At 46.0% G+C, this 17,630-nt stretch overlaps 1 protein-coding gene across 6 annotated transcripts in view; it reads left to right on the top strand.

The window, feature by feature from the left end:
• The window catches only part of KMT2E (lysine methyltransferase 2E (inactive)), a 2,078,550-nt gene that overhangs the window by 1,153,067 nt on the left and 907,853 nt on the right, over positions 1 to 17,630 (top strand). For all 6 annotated transcript variants that reach the window (XM_078680502.1, XM_078680521.1, XM_078680476.1 and 3 more), the window contains one exon: positions 3,225 to 3,342. In XM_078680502.1, coding sequence (XP_078536628.1) covers positions 3,225 to 3,342 — 118 coding nt within the window. The remainder of the gene's footprint in view (positions 1 to 3,224; positions 3,343 to 17,630) is intronic.

Below are 17,630 nucleotides of genomic sequence, written 5' to 3'. Positions count from 1 at the left end.
AATCCCCAGAGAGGACCCAAGTCGAATAGTGGAGTCAAACAGTTTCATTTTGTTCAGTATAAATAAAAGGGTCTCCTGATCCTATACTACTTGGGATAAATCTTCGAAAGGTGAAAAATAAATATATATCCTAAAGAAGTGAGGGAATGCCTCAATGATCATAGTATGATTATATTAGAGTTTAGATCTAGAGTTTCTGAAAAAACTATATCTACAGAGGGGGTTCAGGGTCTGAGGGTGCCTTGGTGCAGAACTATCATGAGAGTTCAAATAATAAAAGTATCAAGAAAAATTTCAAGAAAAAATATTTTTCGAGACAAAATTTATCCATGTGTCAGTATCAGGCAGTAGGGGCATAGGGGTAGTTAATGTCGTAGAATTGAGCCCCAGGGTATATCATCGTTAAGTCCTTCTGTGTTTGTGGCCAAACGATATACCCAGCGTTGCTCCTTTTCGAATAGCGCTGACTCAGAGGCTGCTTTCAGATGTTCGATGATAGTCCAGTGTAAATCATTGGCAGTGTGATTTTTCTCCAAGAAATGCGCTGTCATTTTGGTTGCAGTTCTGTGGCATCGGATGTTACTGCGATGTTCACCTATCCTAATCTTAATGCGTCTGGTGGTCATGCCCACATACTGTAAATTGCAGGGACATGTAACTAGGTAAACAACATTACTGGTGTTACAATTTGTATGATGGCGTTGTTCCCATTGCGTACCATTCCTCAAATTCAGGGTTTTAGTACGACATGTCAGGTGGCAGACATTACAATTCCCACAGGGGAAGTGCCCAGTTACTGCAGGCATGCCCCATGCATTCAATACTGATGCTTGTTGTTTTACAGCTGTCAGCTTCCTGGGACGAGTATGGACCAAGGAGTCTTTTAGGCTTGTCGCTCTTTTGTTACGTCTACAACATTCCAATTTAGCATACACATCTATCTGCTTACATCTTGCTGCCATAGCTGCATACTTCCAAAATAGGCAGTATCTGTCTCTTTTTCGAATACCTGTCATTAAAACATTCATGGAGGGACTCAACAGAGTTATTCCACAGAGACATCCACCTGCCTCAGTGTGGAATATCAATATTCTCACCAGGCTGATGGATCTACCCTTCGAACCATTGCACAGATGTGAACGGCAATTTCTTACCTGGAAAGTGGCTTTTCTGGTTGCTATCGCATCACTCAGAAGAGTCCGTGAGATCCAGGCATTAACCATAGAAGAACCTTTTTTTGCAGATGCACCAAAACAACATGGTTCTTTGGTCCAACCCTAAATTGCTTCCTAAAGTCATTTGTGCCTTTCACATTAATCAATCAGTTGAGTTACCTGTTTTCTTCCCTCAACCATGTCCAGTGGCAGAACGTGCTCTACACACACTAGATATCAAACAAGCATTGCTGTATTACATTAAAAGGACAAAACCTTTCCGTAACACTAATCAACTTTTTGTAGCCTTTGCTCCACCACACAAGGGCAATGCCATCTCAAAATCCGGTATTGCAAGGTGGATTGTTAAGTGTATTCAAATATGCTATGCAAAGGCTAAACAAACATTACCAGTTCCCCCTGGAGCACACTGTTAACATAAACTGGGGGCTTCTATGGCATTCCTGGGGAATATACCCATAGACGACATATACAAAGCTGCAACATGGTATACCCCTCACGCTTTCACAAAACATTACTCAGTGGATGTGTTAGCAGCACAACAAGCTAGAGTAGGGCAGGCAGTTTTGTGTACACTATTCCAGACTACTGCAACAGCTGAGGGTTAGCCACCGCTTTGGGAGATAACTGCTGCGTAGTCTATGCAAAAACATATGATCTACAGCTCATATGCCTCAAACGGAAAATGCTACTTACCAGTATGCATCTGTTCTTGGCATGTAGAGCTGTAGAATCATATGCGCCCACCCGCCTCCCCGGGTACCTATACCTGTTGCAATCACATCTTACTTAGATACATACATTCATGAACATCTCCTTTGAACTACTCTTTCTGACTCCATTATCATCTGCTGCGGGAACCCAATCTAACAATGGAGGCAATACCCATGTGCACTATCACCTAGGGGAACAGTCACCTAACTCGTGACTGGAAATACTTCTTCGAAGAAAACCAAAGTGCAAACATCCAGGACCAACACTAGATGGCTATCTATGCAAAAGCATATGATTCTACAGCTATACATGCCAAGAACAAACATACTGGTAAGTAGCATTTTCCTTACAAGTAAGTGCTAGGAGTTTGTAATATGGATGCCAATGCCAATCATGTGCTTCCTCTTGAGCCTTAGCACAAGTACTTAATTGTAAACTAGTGCTCTGCAAAAGACTAAGGAGTAAACAGGAGAGAAGGGCAGTGGAAGGAGAAAAATTGCAATGACCCTGCAAACTTCAGAGGCCACCAACATGCTCTGTACTCGTTCACCACATATCATGAGGCACAGTTTTTATATGCAAGTTACATTGATAACAGGAGCTCTACAGTACTTACTATAATGTGCTATTTGTTCTACTCACCATTATAGTTTGTGTTAGAGGTATTGCTCTCAGCATGAGTAAACTCCTATGGCAGACTCAGTGGAGATGGTGAGGAAAGCACACCAAGGGCATGTGAATTAGATTGGTAGCAGCAGGTTGCTGGAGTTTAGTTGCAGAAAGATGAGCAGATAGTCACCAAAAGGGAACTAAAACGGAACAATAAAACAATAAAGGTGCACACGGAAGGATAGCCGGGTGCAAATGGGTACGATAGTGTAGAAACCCAACAGAATGCACTATTGCCAAGCAAAGTGTTATGGATAGCACAGGGTTTTATAATGTCCATCACCACCTTATCCTGAAAGAACTGCCCTTTACCATCCTGGATTGAGAAAGGAAACTACAGGTTGCCCATAGGTACCATGTTGTAATGGGAAGGACACTAACCCTTTGGAACTTTTAAATGTATTTTGGATTGCTTTATTGATTGCTGTAGTCCCCATGTCCTTTTCATATAACTTCTACATTTGGGTAACATTAGTTTTCTGAAGACTAAGACTGGCAATCCCATATAACCCTCTAAGTAAGTATATTTTTCTTACCCCTGATCCTTAGCTAAACTTGGATGTATCATTTTTCCATTCAAGTTATCTGATTAGAACTATTTTAAAAGCATGCATACAAGCTTCAATGCCATATAATACTATCACTAACTATTTTTATTGTTTTTAGGCCATATCCTTTTGTTTTGTTCTATTCTAAATTTCATGGACTGGAAATGTGTGTTGATGCAAGAAGCTTTGGAAATGAAGCCCGATTCATCAGACGCTCCTGCAGCCCTAATTGTGAGGTACGTTTTAAACCCAAGATTATATTTGTTTAAAAGTGTGAACGTATTATATTTCTTTTTACATTACCTAGTGCTCTATTAACTACATTACATTAGTCAAGTAGTTTATTTTTTAATCCATAGACATAAGCAACCAACTGTTGTAGAAGTGTTAATCTAGCACACCCTCATTCTTTCATTTTTCATCTTAATGATGTATGTGGATGATTTTCTAGCAGTACACCTGCGTGCCAGTATTTGGCGTTGTTCAGCTTCCAGTCATTGGTGTCGTCGGCCTGTAAGTGACATGTGCAGTACCTATAGAGGCGTGCCACCTCAGTACTTTGACATCAGTTACTTTCCTTTCTGCACCAGATAGCTCTAATCTGGATTCAGCTACCCCTGACTGGCCTTTTTAGGTCTCGCTAGAGCCAGCGCATGCGCTGATCTGGTAAAACATTTAGTGAGTGGGCTTTAGAAATGCCACCACAAGCTCTTGCTTGTGGCCTAAAGCTTGCAGGCACTCGAGCGTGCACGCGCGCAGTCACCATCTGCCTTTCCTCGCGGCTTGCTCTCCCATGAGCCTCGCTCTGCCCCTCCCCCACCGCAAAGCGCGTCCCCGGGTTCAAGATCGCGATCGCTTTCATGGCCGCGTTACTTTCACGGCCGCGTGGCCAATGCTTGTTTGTAGAGCTGCACACACTACTCAACAGAATGCCCGGTTTACAACACTACTCAACAAAATTCCCGGTTTATACAGGAATCTGTAGGAGAATGTCTGCTTCAAAACAGCAACCAGCGTGCCGCTTCGGGAGAAGGGCAGAGGGGCGATGTGTCCATGTCCACACAAAAGTGCAAAGGGCCGGCCTATAATTAGCTCATACACAGCAGACCTCGCGCCACAGACATCAAAAGAGCCACGGAGCATGTGGAAGGCATTCTCCACCTCAGGCTTTCCCTTCTCAGATCTTCTTACAACGGGAGACTCCAGGGGCCTAGGAGCTCAGACCGTGTGGGTCCGAATTTTTCCAGGAGCACCAAAAATAGTTACCCTATGACGTTTTATCCGCATGACATGATGCGGTAGGATAAAGTATTCATTCATTTAAATGCTTGGTCGAAATGTAGCTGATTGAAAGCATACAGTGGAAAATCATTAATCGAAATACAAACTTTTACGTGGTCTGACGTAATGTTTCTGCATCTTCATTAGGTGTCGCCTACAGACAGCTTTTGTCTGCACAACCTATGGTACACAATACCAGTACTTTCAATTAATTTTGGACCAGCCCGTTGGCTGGCTTTCTTGCCAATATTATTTACATGCTTGTTATTTAATGGCTTCCCTTTCTCTTCTGGGGTTTGTCTCTATGCAGGAGATTTGCATATTTACCACTACTCTTAAGGATCATATCAACTATTCAGCCAAAGGAGCACTTTTCACTCTTAAACACCTCAAAATAATCAAACCCTTCATCCCACAAGATGACTTTAAATGGGTCTTTCAATCACTAGTCCTCTCTAAACTTGATTTACGGCAATGCTATTCTCACTGGAGCCCCATAAATCTCAACTGGCCCTCCTCAGAGCAGTGCTCAACATGACTGCCAGGCTGATTATCAACTGCAGATGCTTTGACCACATCACGCCTTCCCTCACATCCCTTAAATGGCTCCCCATCGAAGGAAGATGCATCTACAAGACTGCATGCATCACCCACAAAGCTCTTAATTCGCATTCTCCGGTTTACTTAACCAATAAACTCACAAGAGCTGGAACCACCAGAACGATGAGAAGCTCGAATGCCCTTCTCCTCGTTCCCCCACTAATAAAAAAAAAGAATGCCACCCAGTCTCGCTCCATCTCAGGAAATGCGCCTAGCATCTGGAATGCCCTTCCGATTGACCTTCGATGCAACCCCTCCTACCTCGGCTTCAAAAGAGACCTTAAACGACTTATCAACAAATTCTTAAGTCAATAATCCTTTCTGTTCCTGATATCCTTTTGCTCACCTGAACAGGCTAACCTATTAACCTTTCGTTTTTCCCTGTATGCTACTTATTGTTTACAGCTGCCATTGCTCCCCGTGGTATCATCTATTTTTACCGACTCTTACTTCTGGTCTGTTAGCTCTGGTTTTGCATTCTCCCTGGGCTTTGCGTAGTTGTCTTGTTCTCTCTTATGTTACCCCCTCCCCTCTTACCCTACAATTGGTTCTTTGTTATATTTTATTGTGTGCTCCTATGTTCAAACTCCCCTATTTTATTTAACTGTATTTAATCCTTGAATCCTAAGTACTTGTGCCTCCCTCTTGTTCTTAGATGATGATTTTCCCATGTACGGGATTGTATTCGCATGGAACTACTGTACCACCGTTATTGCCTTTTCCTTGCATATGTAAAGCGCTCTGATACCTCCTGGTCTAGCCAGCGCTATACAAAACCTTTTAAATTCTTTTTTTTAAAGTGCATTTGTTTTCTTTCTCTCTCCCACATGTGCTTCTTCTCCGCCAAATAGCAGCTCCCCTCCCTGCACCCGATATTTACCCCTCTTTATCACCTCGTCGGCTGGCTTTTTAAACCTTTTTTCTTTTTCCTCCATCACCTCAGCTGCTCTATTGCTCACCCACCTCCACTCGCCTTTGTCTACACCGCAATTCCCCTCCACCGCGTGGAGCTGCCTTGCCCCTTTGTCATAAAACAAAATATGCCTTTAACATTTTCTGGGGAGGGCCCAGTAGCTGTAGTTTCCACCTTTTAAATACGAGTTTTGATATACTTTTAACCTTATTTACTGCTCTAATATTTGTATGTGCCAAGTACAAGTAAAAAAATACAAAAAACAAATGGTAGTTGCATCATTCCGTAAGCATGAGCATGCCTGTTGTGTGTATAAGTCATGACGTTGGGCCAACTTAGCATCCTGAAACATATGTACATGATTTTATTTGCCGGTGCTGCACATTTTTGCATCAGCAATAAAGAATTTTGCCCTCATTTTGCAGATGCTGAATACTATCGGCACAAATCATTAGCAAGCCAAATGTCTGCTTGAAGAAGAGAACTATTGGTTTTGCACCCCACCCCCACTTTTCTCCTTGTAACTGCTTCCCCTTCATTTTTTTCATGGATTTTTACTTCAGACTTTCCCATGCCAATTTTAATTCGTAGCTACACATCTTTAGCTGTCTGTTGGCCAGACCTAATATTTCCAATATACATAGAGTGACCTTTGTGTCAGCCCTTATCCAATGACTAGATGGATTTATTGTCTGTCACAATTACCTCTTCTAAGTTCAATGGCTTTCCTCCTTATTCAAGTGTTTGCCATGCCCAGGAGCATTTCCGTTTATGTATTCGGGATGGCTGACTTGTTTGTTCCTTGGCTGACGATGCTTGAAATCAGCGACTACTTTTTGTTCTTTTCTTTTTAAGCACTCCATGGGAGGGCATGTGTTTTCTTGCTCTCTTCCCTGTGAGATGCTTTTTTGTTCACTTTGCTCTGCCCCTCGCTCTCTGTGCTGCTTCGTCTCCTTGCCCCAGCTTATTGTTTGCTTCTCATGCCCAACTCATATTGCTCGTTTTTTTAAAATTAGCGCCCTTCTCCCAACCCAGCTCCCATTTGTCCCCCACCCTGCCTTGCTTGTTGCCCAAGCCCACTTAGTTTTTCATTTTTTCTTTAAAACGATTTTGTGTGCACCATGCTACCAGCGGGTGTCCACCTTAAAATGGACTTTTACCTGTTTCAAGATGTCCGCTTGCCTATGCAGATGCATGCACAGTAGGTATGAAGAAATGGGTTTGTGTTATTCGAGCAAACCCATTCCAAGATGGACCTGGGGGATGCATGTGCATTCTTTGTGATCAACCTTATATAGGTTTATTGAACTAATACAAATGCATTCACGGATAGTCGCCATGGATGCATAAACATCCACTGCAGGAGTATTTGATTATGTTTGTTAAAACATTACACTTGGAATCAAAGATGGCTGTCGTGGATGCATGGCCATCTTTGTATGCATTTGTAATGTTTTGGCACATCCTGGCAGTTTTCTAAAGCAAAATAAAATGGTAAAGTCAATAGGTTTCAGTTGCAAGCTCGAATGGCTTTGCTAATGTTTGCTTTTCTTGTTTTAATGCGTGCAAGGCTTTTGCACTTGCCCGGCTTGCTAGCTAGCTGTCTTATATCTAAAAAAAAAAAGGGTGCCATAAAGTAAAGTAAAGGGCATTATGACGTGCTCTCTTACTCCGGGGAATGTCCTGGAGCTATGCATTCGATGTGTGAAGCTAACTGACGAACCTCACTATTAGTTTTGATTAGTTTTTTCTTACGGAAATGGGAGGTGGCTCATACAATCGTTGAAAAAATACTAAACTTACTTATGTAAGTTATTGTTAGAAATGGGGTCTCTAGTTGCCACCCTGTCCACGCTGGGACCACCACTCTAGTCAGGGTAAGTCAGATACACACTAAAAGATAACCTGTGCTCACCCTCTTGCACAGAGCAGTCAGGCTGATCTAAAGAGGCAATGTGTAAAGTGTCTGTGCAATATACACATCCAAAATAACACAATGAAAACACCACAGAAAGATTCCACACGGGGTTAGAACAATAGACACTAATTTATTAAATAAATCAAGACCAAAATGACAAAAATAAGCTGATTTATGAATTTTTAAAGCACATAAAGAATTCTAGCATTTAGAAGCAATAAGCTCCAGTCGGGGTCATCTGGTCATGCTGGACCAGGACAAAGTCCACAGTTTGGGCCGACTGCGATGGAGTGCAGGCCGGCTACGGCACCCACTCAGGGCCTGGTGAACAAAGTATCTTATAATGGACACAATACCGAGATGTGGAGTGCCGTAGAACGATGCGTTGATCCCACAGTAGATGGTACATCGATTTTCCCCACACAGTGATGGCAGTGCGTTGGGTCCGTAGACGATGCACTGAGAGACGTAGGTTCTGAAGAGATTTGCCGGGTTTCTCCATGCAGTTTCTCCACTCGAGGTTGCCTGTATTTATCAACCTGGGCATCATTCCTTGTCCTGCCAATTATCCCGAAGCTTGGATGCTGTGGATACATTTGGACCTACAGTGAGACAGTGAATTATGATAGGAAACGGCCCAGTCAAATCTGTACCTTGTATTGCTCCTTGGAGAATTCAGAGCCACCTTGAAATAAGTTCCACAGAAAGTTCCAGACGTGTCTGTCTGATGGAGTGCGTGTTGATCTGAGGACGCTCGTGGCCTCAGCTAGTCAAGATACAGTTGCGGTTGAAGGCACAAAATATATATTTTTGGTCCTTTCTTGCTGCTTTCTGTTTTTGAGGATGAGCTCCTCGCGAAAAAATAGTTTCTAATTTTCCATGTACACCTATTTTTACAACCGCGTATCTGCCTGGTCTTGCTGAGCGTAGATCTATCGGGGCAGAAATGTCTCTACAAGTCACGGACTCCGTCAGACATGGATAAAAGGTTAACAAGCTTTGGTATAGCCAAAAGGTCTAGCCTTTGGGACCTTATAAGTGTTTAGTTATCCAGCACAATATCCTTGGTGCAACAACATCAAGGGTTGCATGGCTAAACACTTATAAGGTCCCAAAGGCGAGATCTATTGGCTATGTCAATGCTTGTTTGACTTTTTGTTGACCTTTTTTCTGAGATTTCATCTCCTGCTGTAGGGATGTCACCCAAGAAACATGCTGGTTTCCAGCCATGTGGGGCCTGTCACAGGAAAATGTCGGTGAAAGACCACCACTTTGTGTGTTTGTGGTGCCTGGAGCTGTACCGTGACTCCAGGGTGTGTGAGGACTACCGCGCCATGCACCCAAAGGCACTGAGGAAGCGATCCCTCAAGCTCCTCAATGCAAAGCGTTGGTTTACTCTGTGACGCTCCAGGTCCCGTTCCTGTGGAAGGTCCGGGCACCAAGCCTCTCCCGACCTTCCTAATCACAGTCATCAAGGAAGTCGGGTAAGTCCCACAAAAACATCAAGCAGAAAAAGTCGAAACATTGTTTGACTTCCCACATCCAACAAAGTCCTCCAACAAGACGAGGGAGTGTCGCCACTCCAGGCTCCGCGAGTCGGGGGGGGCAATGGGGGGGGGGGTCTGATTCTGTGCTTGCTCAGTGCTGCCCTGATTTTCCCATTGCGGGAGCAACCTCCGCCCAGCTAAAGAAGTTTATGAGGCCAAGTGCCTTATTTTTGGGCGTCCTGGCCAGTTTGGAGTGCCTTCCGGCCCCATGGCGCGAGAGGGGCCGCCTACTGGAACCATGCTGGTGGGTTCACCCTCTGTACCAGTCGGACCTCAAGGATTCCTCACTGGATCCAAATTCGGAGCCACCGACAAGACATCTTTCTCGGCACTTGCTCCAGGTCCGCCGGCGCCATTCCCATTGTCATACCCTGCTCCGACACGGAGCCAGATGGGTGTCATCCGACACTGCGTCCTATTTCGACCGAGACATTCTTCTCGGAGCGGCTTGGAGAGGGCGGCGTTTGGGAGCAGTCTATGGACCATTATGGAGAAGACCCAGTTGAGGAGGACAATCGGTATGAGGAACTGGGTGACACTAGCCTATTTTCTCATCCTCCTGTGGTTATGGAGGAGGGAGCCTCTTTTGCTATGGTTGTGCATAGAGTGGCTGATGTTCTGGACCTTAACTGACCCTCAGTGGCAGTTAAGACTAAAATTTTGTCTGGGGGGCCTCAGCCAGGAGTTACCTCTTCAGAACCCTTACTCTTATTTAATGAAATCCTTACAGATATTATACTTGGGGTCTGGTCGTAGCCCTGCACAGATGCCCCTATGAATACAATGATTGCTTGCCGCCATTGCTCCGCTCCAGGGAATCCTAGTTTCCTTAACCAGCACCCCTCCCTGTAGAGGTTGGTGGTCCAAGGCTCCTCACCCTGCATTCAACCTGGTACATCTCCTACTACTCCACTGGATAGGGAACACAAGAGGATGGACACCTTCAGAATGTTCTCTTCTACCAGCCTGGCACTGCAATCAGTGAACATCGTGTTCCTATTGTTCTTTTATTCCCATACACTATGGGATTCAGTAGCGCAATGTTGTCTATTGTCCTGGAGGAATCCTAGCCCACACACTCTCAGACAGTTGTTGCCTTGAGAGATATGGCAACATTCTCCATCATATGTGGACTTAACACAACCAACTTAATTAGTAGAGCAATGTCATATTTGGTGGAGTTTCAGCTCCACGAGGAGAAATCTCAGATAATGAAGCATGCCACCTTGGTGAGTGATGAGATTCCGTCCTTAAATGATCTCCTTAATGCATGATCGAGAGTTCTTATGCCTGTGTTCTAGCTCTTTAAGGTTCCGGTGAAGCCAGTTTAGTTTTTGCCCCTTTTGTGGGGTTCCAGCCGCGTCAGCCTCATCCCAGCACCGTCCTGCATAGACTTTCTAAATTGTGCAGGGACGTGGACGTGGTTCGTTCCGTCCTAGGAATGGAAGCTAGAAGTCATTGGCCACCCTGCCCTCGTCAGAGGCAAGCTCAAAGTACTCCTAGTTTGACTCTGGAAAACCACAACACTCCAGTTGGTGGGAGAGTCCATCATCATCTCCTTCACTGGAGGTCCATAACATCGTACCAGTGGGTCTTACAGATCATTCAGGAGGGCTATTCTCTGCCTTTCTTTTCTTTTCCTCCTCCCATTTTGACAAATCATGAACGGTTGACGGAGGATCATTTAAAATTGCTTCAAGATGAAGTTACAGCTCTCCTGGCCAAGGGAACTATAGAGAGGGTCCCGGATTCACAAGTAGGCAGTGGCTGTTATGCCTACTACTTTCTGATACCAAAAAAGAAGAAAGGGTTGTGGCCCATTTTACCTCTTCCTCAAGAAGAAGTTCTAGTTGCTTACTTTAGCTCATGTCTTGTCGGCCCTAGACAAAGAAGACTGGATAGTAGCGTTGGACCTGCAGGATGCCTATTTTCTTCAGATTCCCATCATGCTGGGACACGGGCGTTACCTATGGTTCAAGGTAGGCTATAAGCACTTTCAGTTTACTGTGCTGCCCTTCAGCCTTACCAGTGTCCCCCGGGTGTGTACCAAGGTGATGGCAGTGGTCGCAGCACATCTGCGCAGGTTAGGGGAGTCAGTGTTCCCCTACCTTGACGACTGGCTGTTAAAGGCGTCCTCAACCCAGGCTCCCACCTCCAGACTACTGCAAACCTCCTGCATTCGCTGGGGTTCTCTAAGTGTGCCAAGTCTTTACTTTAAAATAGCTTTATTCGATTTTGAGAAAAATCATAAAAGCACAGATACAATTCATTTAATACGACAATTAAAAGAAAAAATAATCATAAAACATATCACAAGCTAAAAACGGTCATAATAAACAATCCATCATTTTAGTTAAAATCAATCCAAATTTAGGGAATGGCAAATCGAAGGTGCACTTCTAAACAGCAATTTTTTGGGGGTAAGAAAGTTAAGACAGCTTGCAATCAGTGCGGGATAAAATCCCACAACTCACATGGTCTTCCTCAAGGCAATTAGTATTCTCAAATATGATGCCACTGCTTTTACCACAAAAGCTGTTTCCAGCATCTTCAGCTTACAATAAGCAGCTCTGCATCCCCTAATGCCCCATTTAGTAAAAATAGGCTTTAAAAACAGTTTCCTTGGTGCCACATAAAATTTACAGAAGAGAATGGAATGAATATTTGATTGGTCCGATGATCCATCGCATGGGCACTTCACCAGATGTTTTGACCAAGTCACATCTGACTCCTTCTCAGACGTTACTTTTCATCTGAGCTGTTCTAGACACAGGGCAGTTTTGTGCCTATCCTCCCGAGCAGTGAGTACAGGATATTCAGGTTATGATTCCGATGTTTCAGCCTCTAGCCTGGATTTCGGTAAGACTGACTCTGAGGCTGCTGGGCCTCATGCCCCCCTGCACCCTGTTTGTAAAGCATGTCAGGTGCCGTATGTGGGCTCTGCAGTGGGACCTGAAGTTCCGGTGAGTGCAGCATCAGGGAAATCTCACGACTGGGTCCAGATCTAGGAGGGAACTGCAAGAGATCTGCAGTGGTAGTTGGTGAACCCCTATTGGGCCAACGGCAGACTCCTCTCCCTTCCCCAACGATCTTACAGTTGTGACAGATGTGTCACATCTGGGATGGAGCAGCCATCTGATAGAGGGGGAGATCAGGGGAAACTGGTCTTCAGCGGAGTCTGGGCTCCATATCAATTAGTTGGAGCTTCGAGCGCATTGGTTAGCATTGAAGGCATTTCTTCCCTCCGTCAAGGGGAAGTTAATGTATGTGTTCTTGGACAACACCACCGCTATGTAGCACTGCAAAAAGAAGGGCGGGTGGAGTCATGGGCCCTTTGTTGAAAAGACTTGCGTCTCTGGACATGGCTGGAACAGCATAACATAACCCTGGTGGTTCAACACAGGGCAGGCTCTCTGAACGCCAGGGCGGACAAACTCAGCCATTGATTCCGAGCGGATCATGAATGGCGTCTCCAGTCAGAGGTGGCGCAAGGTCTCTTTCAACACTGGGGAGATCCTTGGTTAGATCTGTTTGCCTCCGAAGAGAACGCGCAGTGTCAGTAATACTGCGCGCTGGAGTTTCCAAGGCGCTATCGCTCAGCAATACCTTTCGTCATGAGTGTAGCTCAGGCCTGCTGTACGTCTTTTCTACCATACCACTCATGTCCAGGGTTCTGAAGAAAATCAGGAACAACTGGGCCCAGGTAATTTTTGTGACTCCGGACTGGGCAAGGAAAGTCTGGTATCCAGAACTTCTTGCCCCTTCCGGAGGATCTTCTGTCGCATCAGCCTGGACCCAAAAAGAGCTTCGTCTTTCTACCTTGACCATACAAAAGAGTTCTGGGTGGATGACCAGCTCTTTGTGGGGTATTTACGCTGAAGCTAAGAAAAGTCGGGCAGTGCAGAAAAGGACCATCTCTCTCTGGGTCATTCTCTGCATTAAGATCTGCTGTGCCTTGGGTAAGAAGCAGCCCTCTGAGGGATTAAGGGCCCATTCCACCAGGGGAAAGGCTGCGACTAAAGCCTTGGCTTGGTGTGTCCCAGTCCTGGACATCTGTCAAGCAGCAACGTGGGCATCTTTGCACACGTTTGCCAAGCACTACTGCTTAGACAGTCCGGTCCCCAGGGTCGGGCGTTTTGCTCATTCGGTCCTGCAGGTCTTTCTAGTGTGAGGAGTTGGTCAGCAACCAACCGCCAGGAGTGTATGGCTTTGGTATCTAATTCAAAGGTAAGGAATCTGCAGCTAGAAGTCTCTATCAGATGAACAAGTTACTTACCCTCGGTAATACATTATCTGGTAGAGACAATATGTAGCAGCAAATTCCTTACACGCCCACCTATTCATCCCCACATTGTGGACTGATACTGTTAGGTTTAGGGTTACTCTCTTTTTCATTGCCCTAGTTTGCACACGTTTACGTCACTTACTCCGTGGCTCTACGATTCTGGCGCGGAATAAACAAGTACTGACGTCCGTCCGCCTTGGTGGCACCAATACAGGTGACCACAACATCATACAGATGCTAATGACGCCGACGTCACTTGGAGCCAAATGGAACCACCCAACAGTGCGCGAAAGGGGTATTGCTCCAGCAAAAGTTTGCGGATCCAATTCAAAGGTAAGGAATGTACAGCCAGATATTGTCTCTACCAGATATTTCGTTACCGAAAGAATTGCATCTAGCATCTCATGCTAACCCCCCCCCTCCCCAGACACTGACATGGACAGGCCATGCCTCTATTGAATTCAATATTCAAGGCCCCTGGTGGCTGCTGCTTGGCCCCTAACTTCCCACATGGTCCGCAGAAAATGGCATAAGATCTCCCCGGACATTTTCCAGGCTGCCCTCCTGGCATCCTGAGTAATTGAACCCTCTAATACGGAGGAGGGCCTAGCCCTGGTCATCTCGGCTGTCGAAAGTGCCATTGATCTGCTTGTGCCCCTTAAATCATTACCTAACTCAGCCAGGCACCCTCAAACAGCCTGGTTTTCCCCTGAGCTCCGCGCTGAAAAACAGCAGTGCAAACATCAGGAGAGACGTTGGCACAGGTCCCAGGAGGCGAGAAACAAAGACTGCTTTAAGAGAGCCCTTTCCACCTATCTTAAAAACATAAAGGGAGCACAGAAAGTTGTTATTATCCAGTATTTGGGTGTCTTTCATAGATTCACATGCCTGAATCATTCCCCGTCGTCGAGACGGGAGCCTCCGGTATGTAAAAAGTAATGTCCTATAGACATACATAGAGAAAAATAGGCCTAAGGATCCCACCTTAGTGGCCTATCTACGTCCTTTTGTAAAAAGGACCAAAGTAAAGAAGCCAACCAATCAGCTACTACCTCCTTCTAGAACCTTCCTGTCAGGAACCTAGGTCTCTCAGATTTTCTACCGCACGTTGTGCTAGGGAGTCTCCACCTGAGTTCTCCTCAGGATTTTTCTTCTTCTTACTTTAAAAAACGAATTTAACAAACTTATTACATTATGGCTGATTGCCAGAAAAAGGGTCTCTTCAGAGCCTGTTCCTCGTGTGGGAAGAAAAGGCTCCATGTAGAGGACAAGCATGAAACCTGCCTGTATTGCCTCTACCCTCACCATCAACCCAAGGACTGCAAAATATGTAGGACCTTCTCAAACAAGACTCTCAAAGACAGAGAAGGACGCCTGCTACTCTGGCTGAACAGGCTGAAGAACAGGACAGACGACTTGGTGTCAGAAGACGGTGAGAGTGTCTCTGGTACTTCACAATTTTCCTTGAAGAGGCCAAGGGTTACTTCCCCTAGCCCCTCAGACACACCTCCTAGGAAGACTCTCAAGAAGTCCTCAGAGGGCAAAACCTCAGTGTCTGGCAAGGATCTTCCTGTCACCAGGAAGCAACAGCTGACCTTGACGACGACAGCGTTGATTATCTCTTCAGCGCAAAAAACTGCGTCGACGACAACAGCATCGTCGGCCACCTCCTCGACGACGAAGACGACGCCTTCATCGACGGCGAGTATGCCATTCCATTCACGACGACGAAGACCTTATCGTCGCGGCGAGGTCGACGTCGAAGTCGTCGACGATGGTCCCGTCGACGAAGATCATCCCGTCGACGGACACGTCGACGACAGGGAAACCGTCGACGACTTGGAAAATACCGTTGACGAAGGACACGTCGACGAGAACGCCGTCGGCGGGGACACAGTCAACGACGGGGAAAATACCGTCGACGAAGGTAATATCGACAACGACACAGTCGTCAAAGTCGTCGACGACCCCTGGAAATGCATCGTCGTCATCGGCGCCGCATCTGACAACGCCAACAGGGAAATGGAAAGAGTCTGAGTTGCTATCTCATGCATTGGATACCTTGCCGCCACAGACATCCCATATCGCCATTAAAATCACGAGGAGGCCAATTATGCCAGACCTGACGTCACCCAGTAAGGTGCAAGAGCTGCCTCCAACCTGTCTATTACAAGGTGAGGAGTCGGAGGAAGAGTTGTACACACAAGCCACAAGCCCATCAGACCTGGTGGTCAAGTGCCAAAGCACCGATGAGGAAATGGAAGAGGTGGAACATATAGAACAGCCAGTCCACACTCAAGTCCGCACACAGGTTACACCGATGGTGTGCCTACCAGCAGCCATTGTATCAGACCTGCAATTCTTAATACAGGACTACAAACAGCGGTTTCCGGAGAAACCCACTACGCCTACGCCTACACCTACAGCTGTACACGCACCCACTCCTTTGTCCCGACACAAGCCGCCACCACTGGCGCTTAGTAGGGAACAAGAGCCAGTACAAGAAATTCACTCGTCTGATGACGAAGAAAGAGACCAGGAAGAAGGCGAGGTCCGTGACGACGAGTCTGACCCAGATGTAGATCAAGACTATATCGCTCCTTCTCCGGCCTCCCCGGAACCACAGTCCTCAGAATAACCACCCGCAGACATCGGTGGATTCCATAACCTTGTTGAGCGTGCAGCCAAACGATTCCATATGGCTATGGAATCTCAGGAAACCGAGTGCTTCCTGTATGACTTCAAGGAACCAACTAAAAAGACAATCGGGGCAATTCCCATCATTGACTTTCTATGGAAGCAAGGGAAATTACTGATGCAAACACCAGCTTCAATCCCAGTAGTAGTACCCAGGCTCGACAAAAAATATAGAGCGACTTCATCGGCGCCAGCATGCCTCACAGGTCACCCCAAGGCAGATTCTGTGGTAACCCAGGCGGCACAGAAAAATTCACGTAACCCTGCATCGCCTCTGTCAACACCACCTGACAAAGAAGGCAGAAAACTGGATACTATTGGCAAGCGTTTCTCCACCACGTCGGCCATGACAGTGAAGGTGGCAAATTCCATCGCACTTCTGGGCCGCTACAATCGACAACTTTGGGCAGATATCGCACCTTACCTATCTAACCTGCCAGAGGATGTCAAGGAGGAGGCTCATTCGCTTCTCTTGGAAGGCCAAACCTCTGCCTCTGAGCTCATTGACTGCGCAATGGATGTCGCCATGACTGGTTTCAGGCAACTGGCAGGTGCTGCTGTACTCAGAAGACAAGGCTGGCTCAAAGCCACCTCTTTCCGCCAGGAGGTGCAAACAAAAATCCTTGATATGCCCTATGACGGCCAGCATCTCTTTGGAGAAAAGATTGATGAGGCTTTAACTACTATCAAAAAGGACATTGACACTGCCAGAGCTCTTGGCACACTGCAATTCCGGAACCACTCCTTTCGTGGAAACAAAAATAGAGGACAATCTTCTTATAGAGGCACATACCAGAACAGGTCCTCCTATTCATACAACCAGAACAGAACGCAATACCAACCGCGACAACAGCAGCAAGGGCGTCATACTTCCTACGGCAAGTCGAACTACAGGGGAAAGAACCAGAAAAAACCAGCTGGCAACCGCCAATGACTTGTGTCAATGGCCAGTCCATCCACCATTGAACTTCTTAGAAATTGGAGGGAAACTCACACACTTCCTAAACAATTGGAAGTTAATAACAACAGATCGGTGGGTACTCCAGCTCATTCAATTCGGACATTCTCTGGAATTTGTCACGATCCCTCCCACAACACCACCTCGCAAACGATCCCACAGGCACCTACGATTGCTTCTTCAGGAAATCTCTTCCATGCTACAGAAGGGAGCGATAGAGAGAGTTCCACCAACCCACAAAGGAAAGGGTTTCTACTCCCACTTCTTCCTGATCCACAAGAAAGGGAAAATGTGGAGACCAATCCTCGACCTCAGGGCATTCAAC

Source organism: Lissotriton helveticus, chromosome 1_1 (assembly GCF_964261635.1).
Source record: "Lissotriton helveticus chromosome 1_1, aLisHel1.1, whole genome shotgun sequence".
In the NCBI taxonomy this organism is placed as follows: Eukaryota; Metazoa; Chordata; class Amphibia; order Caudata; family Salamandridae; genus Lissotriton; species Lissotriton helveticus.
The sequence above is the reverse complement of the archived record's forward strand: the minus strand, read 5'-3'. Positions and strand labels throughout refer to the sequence as shown.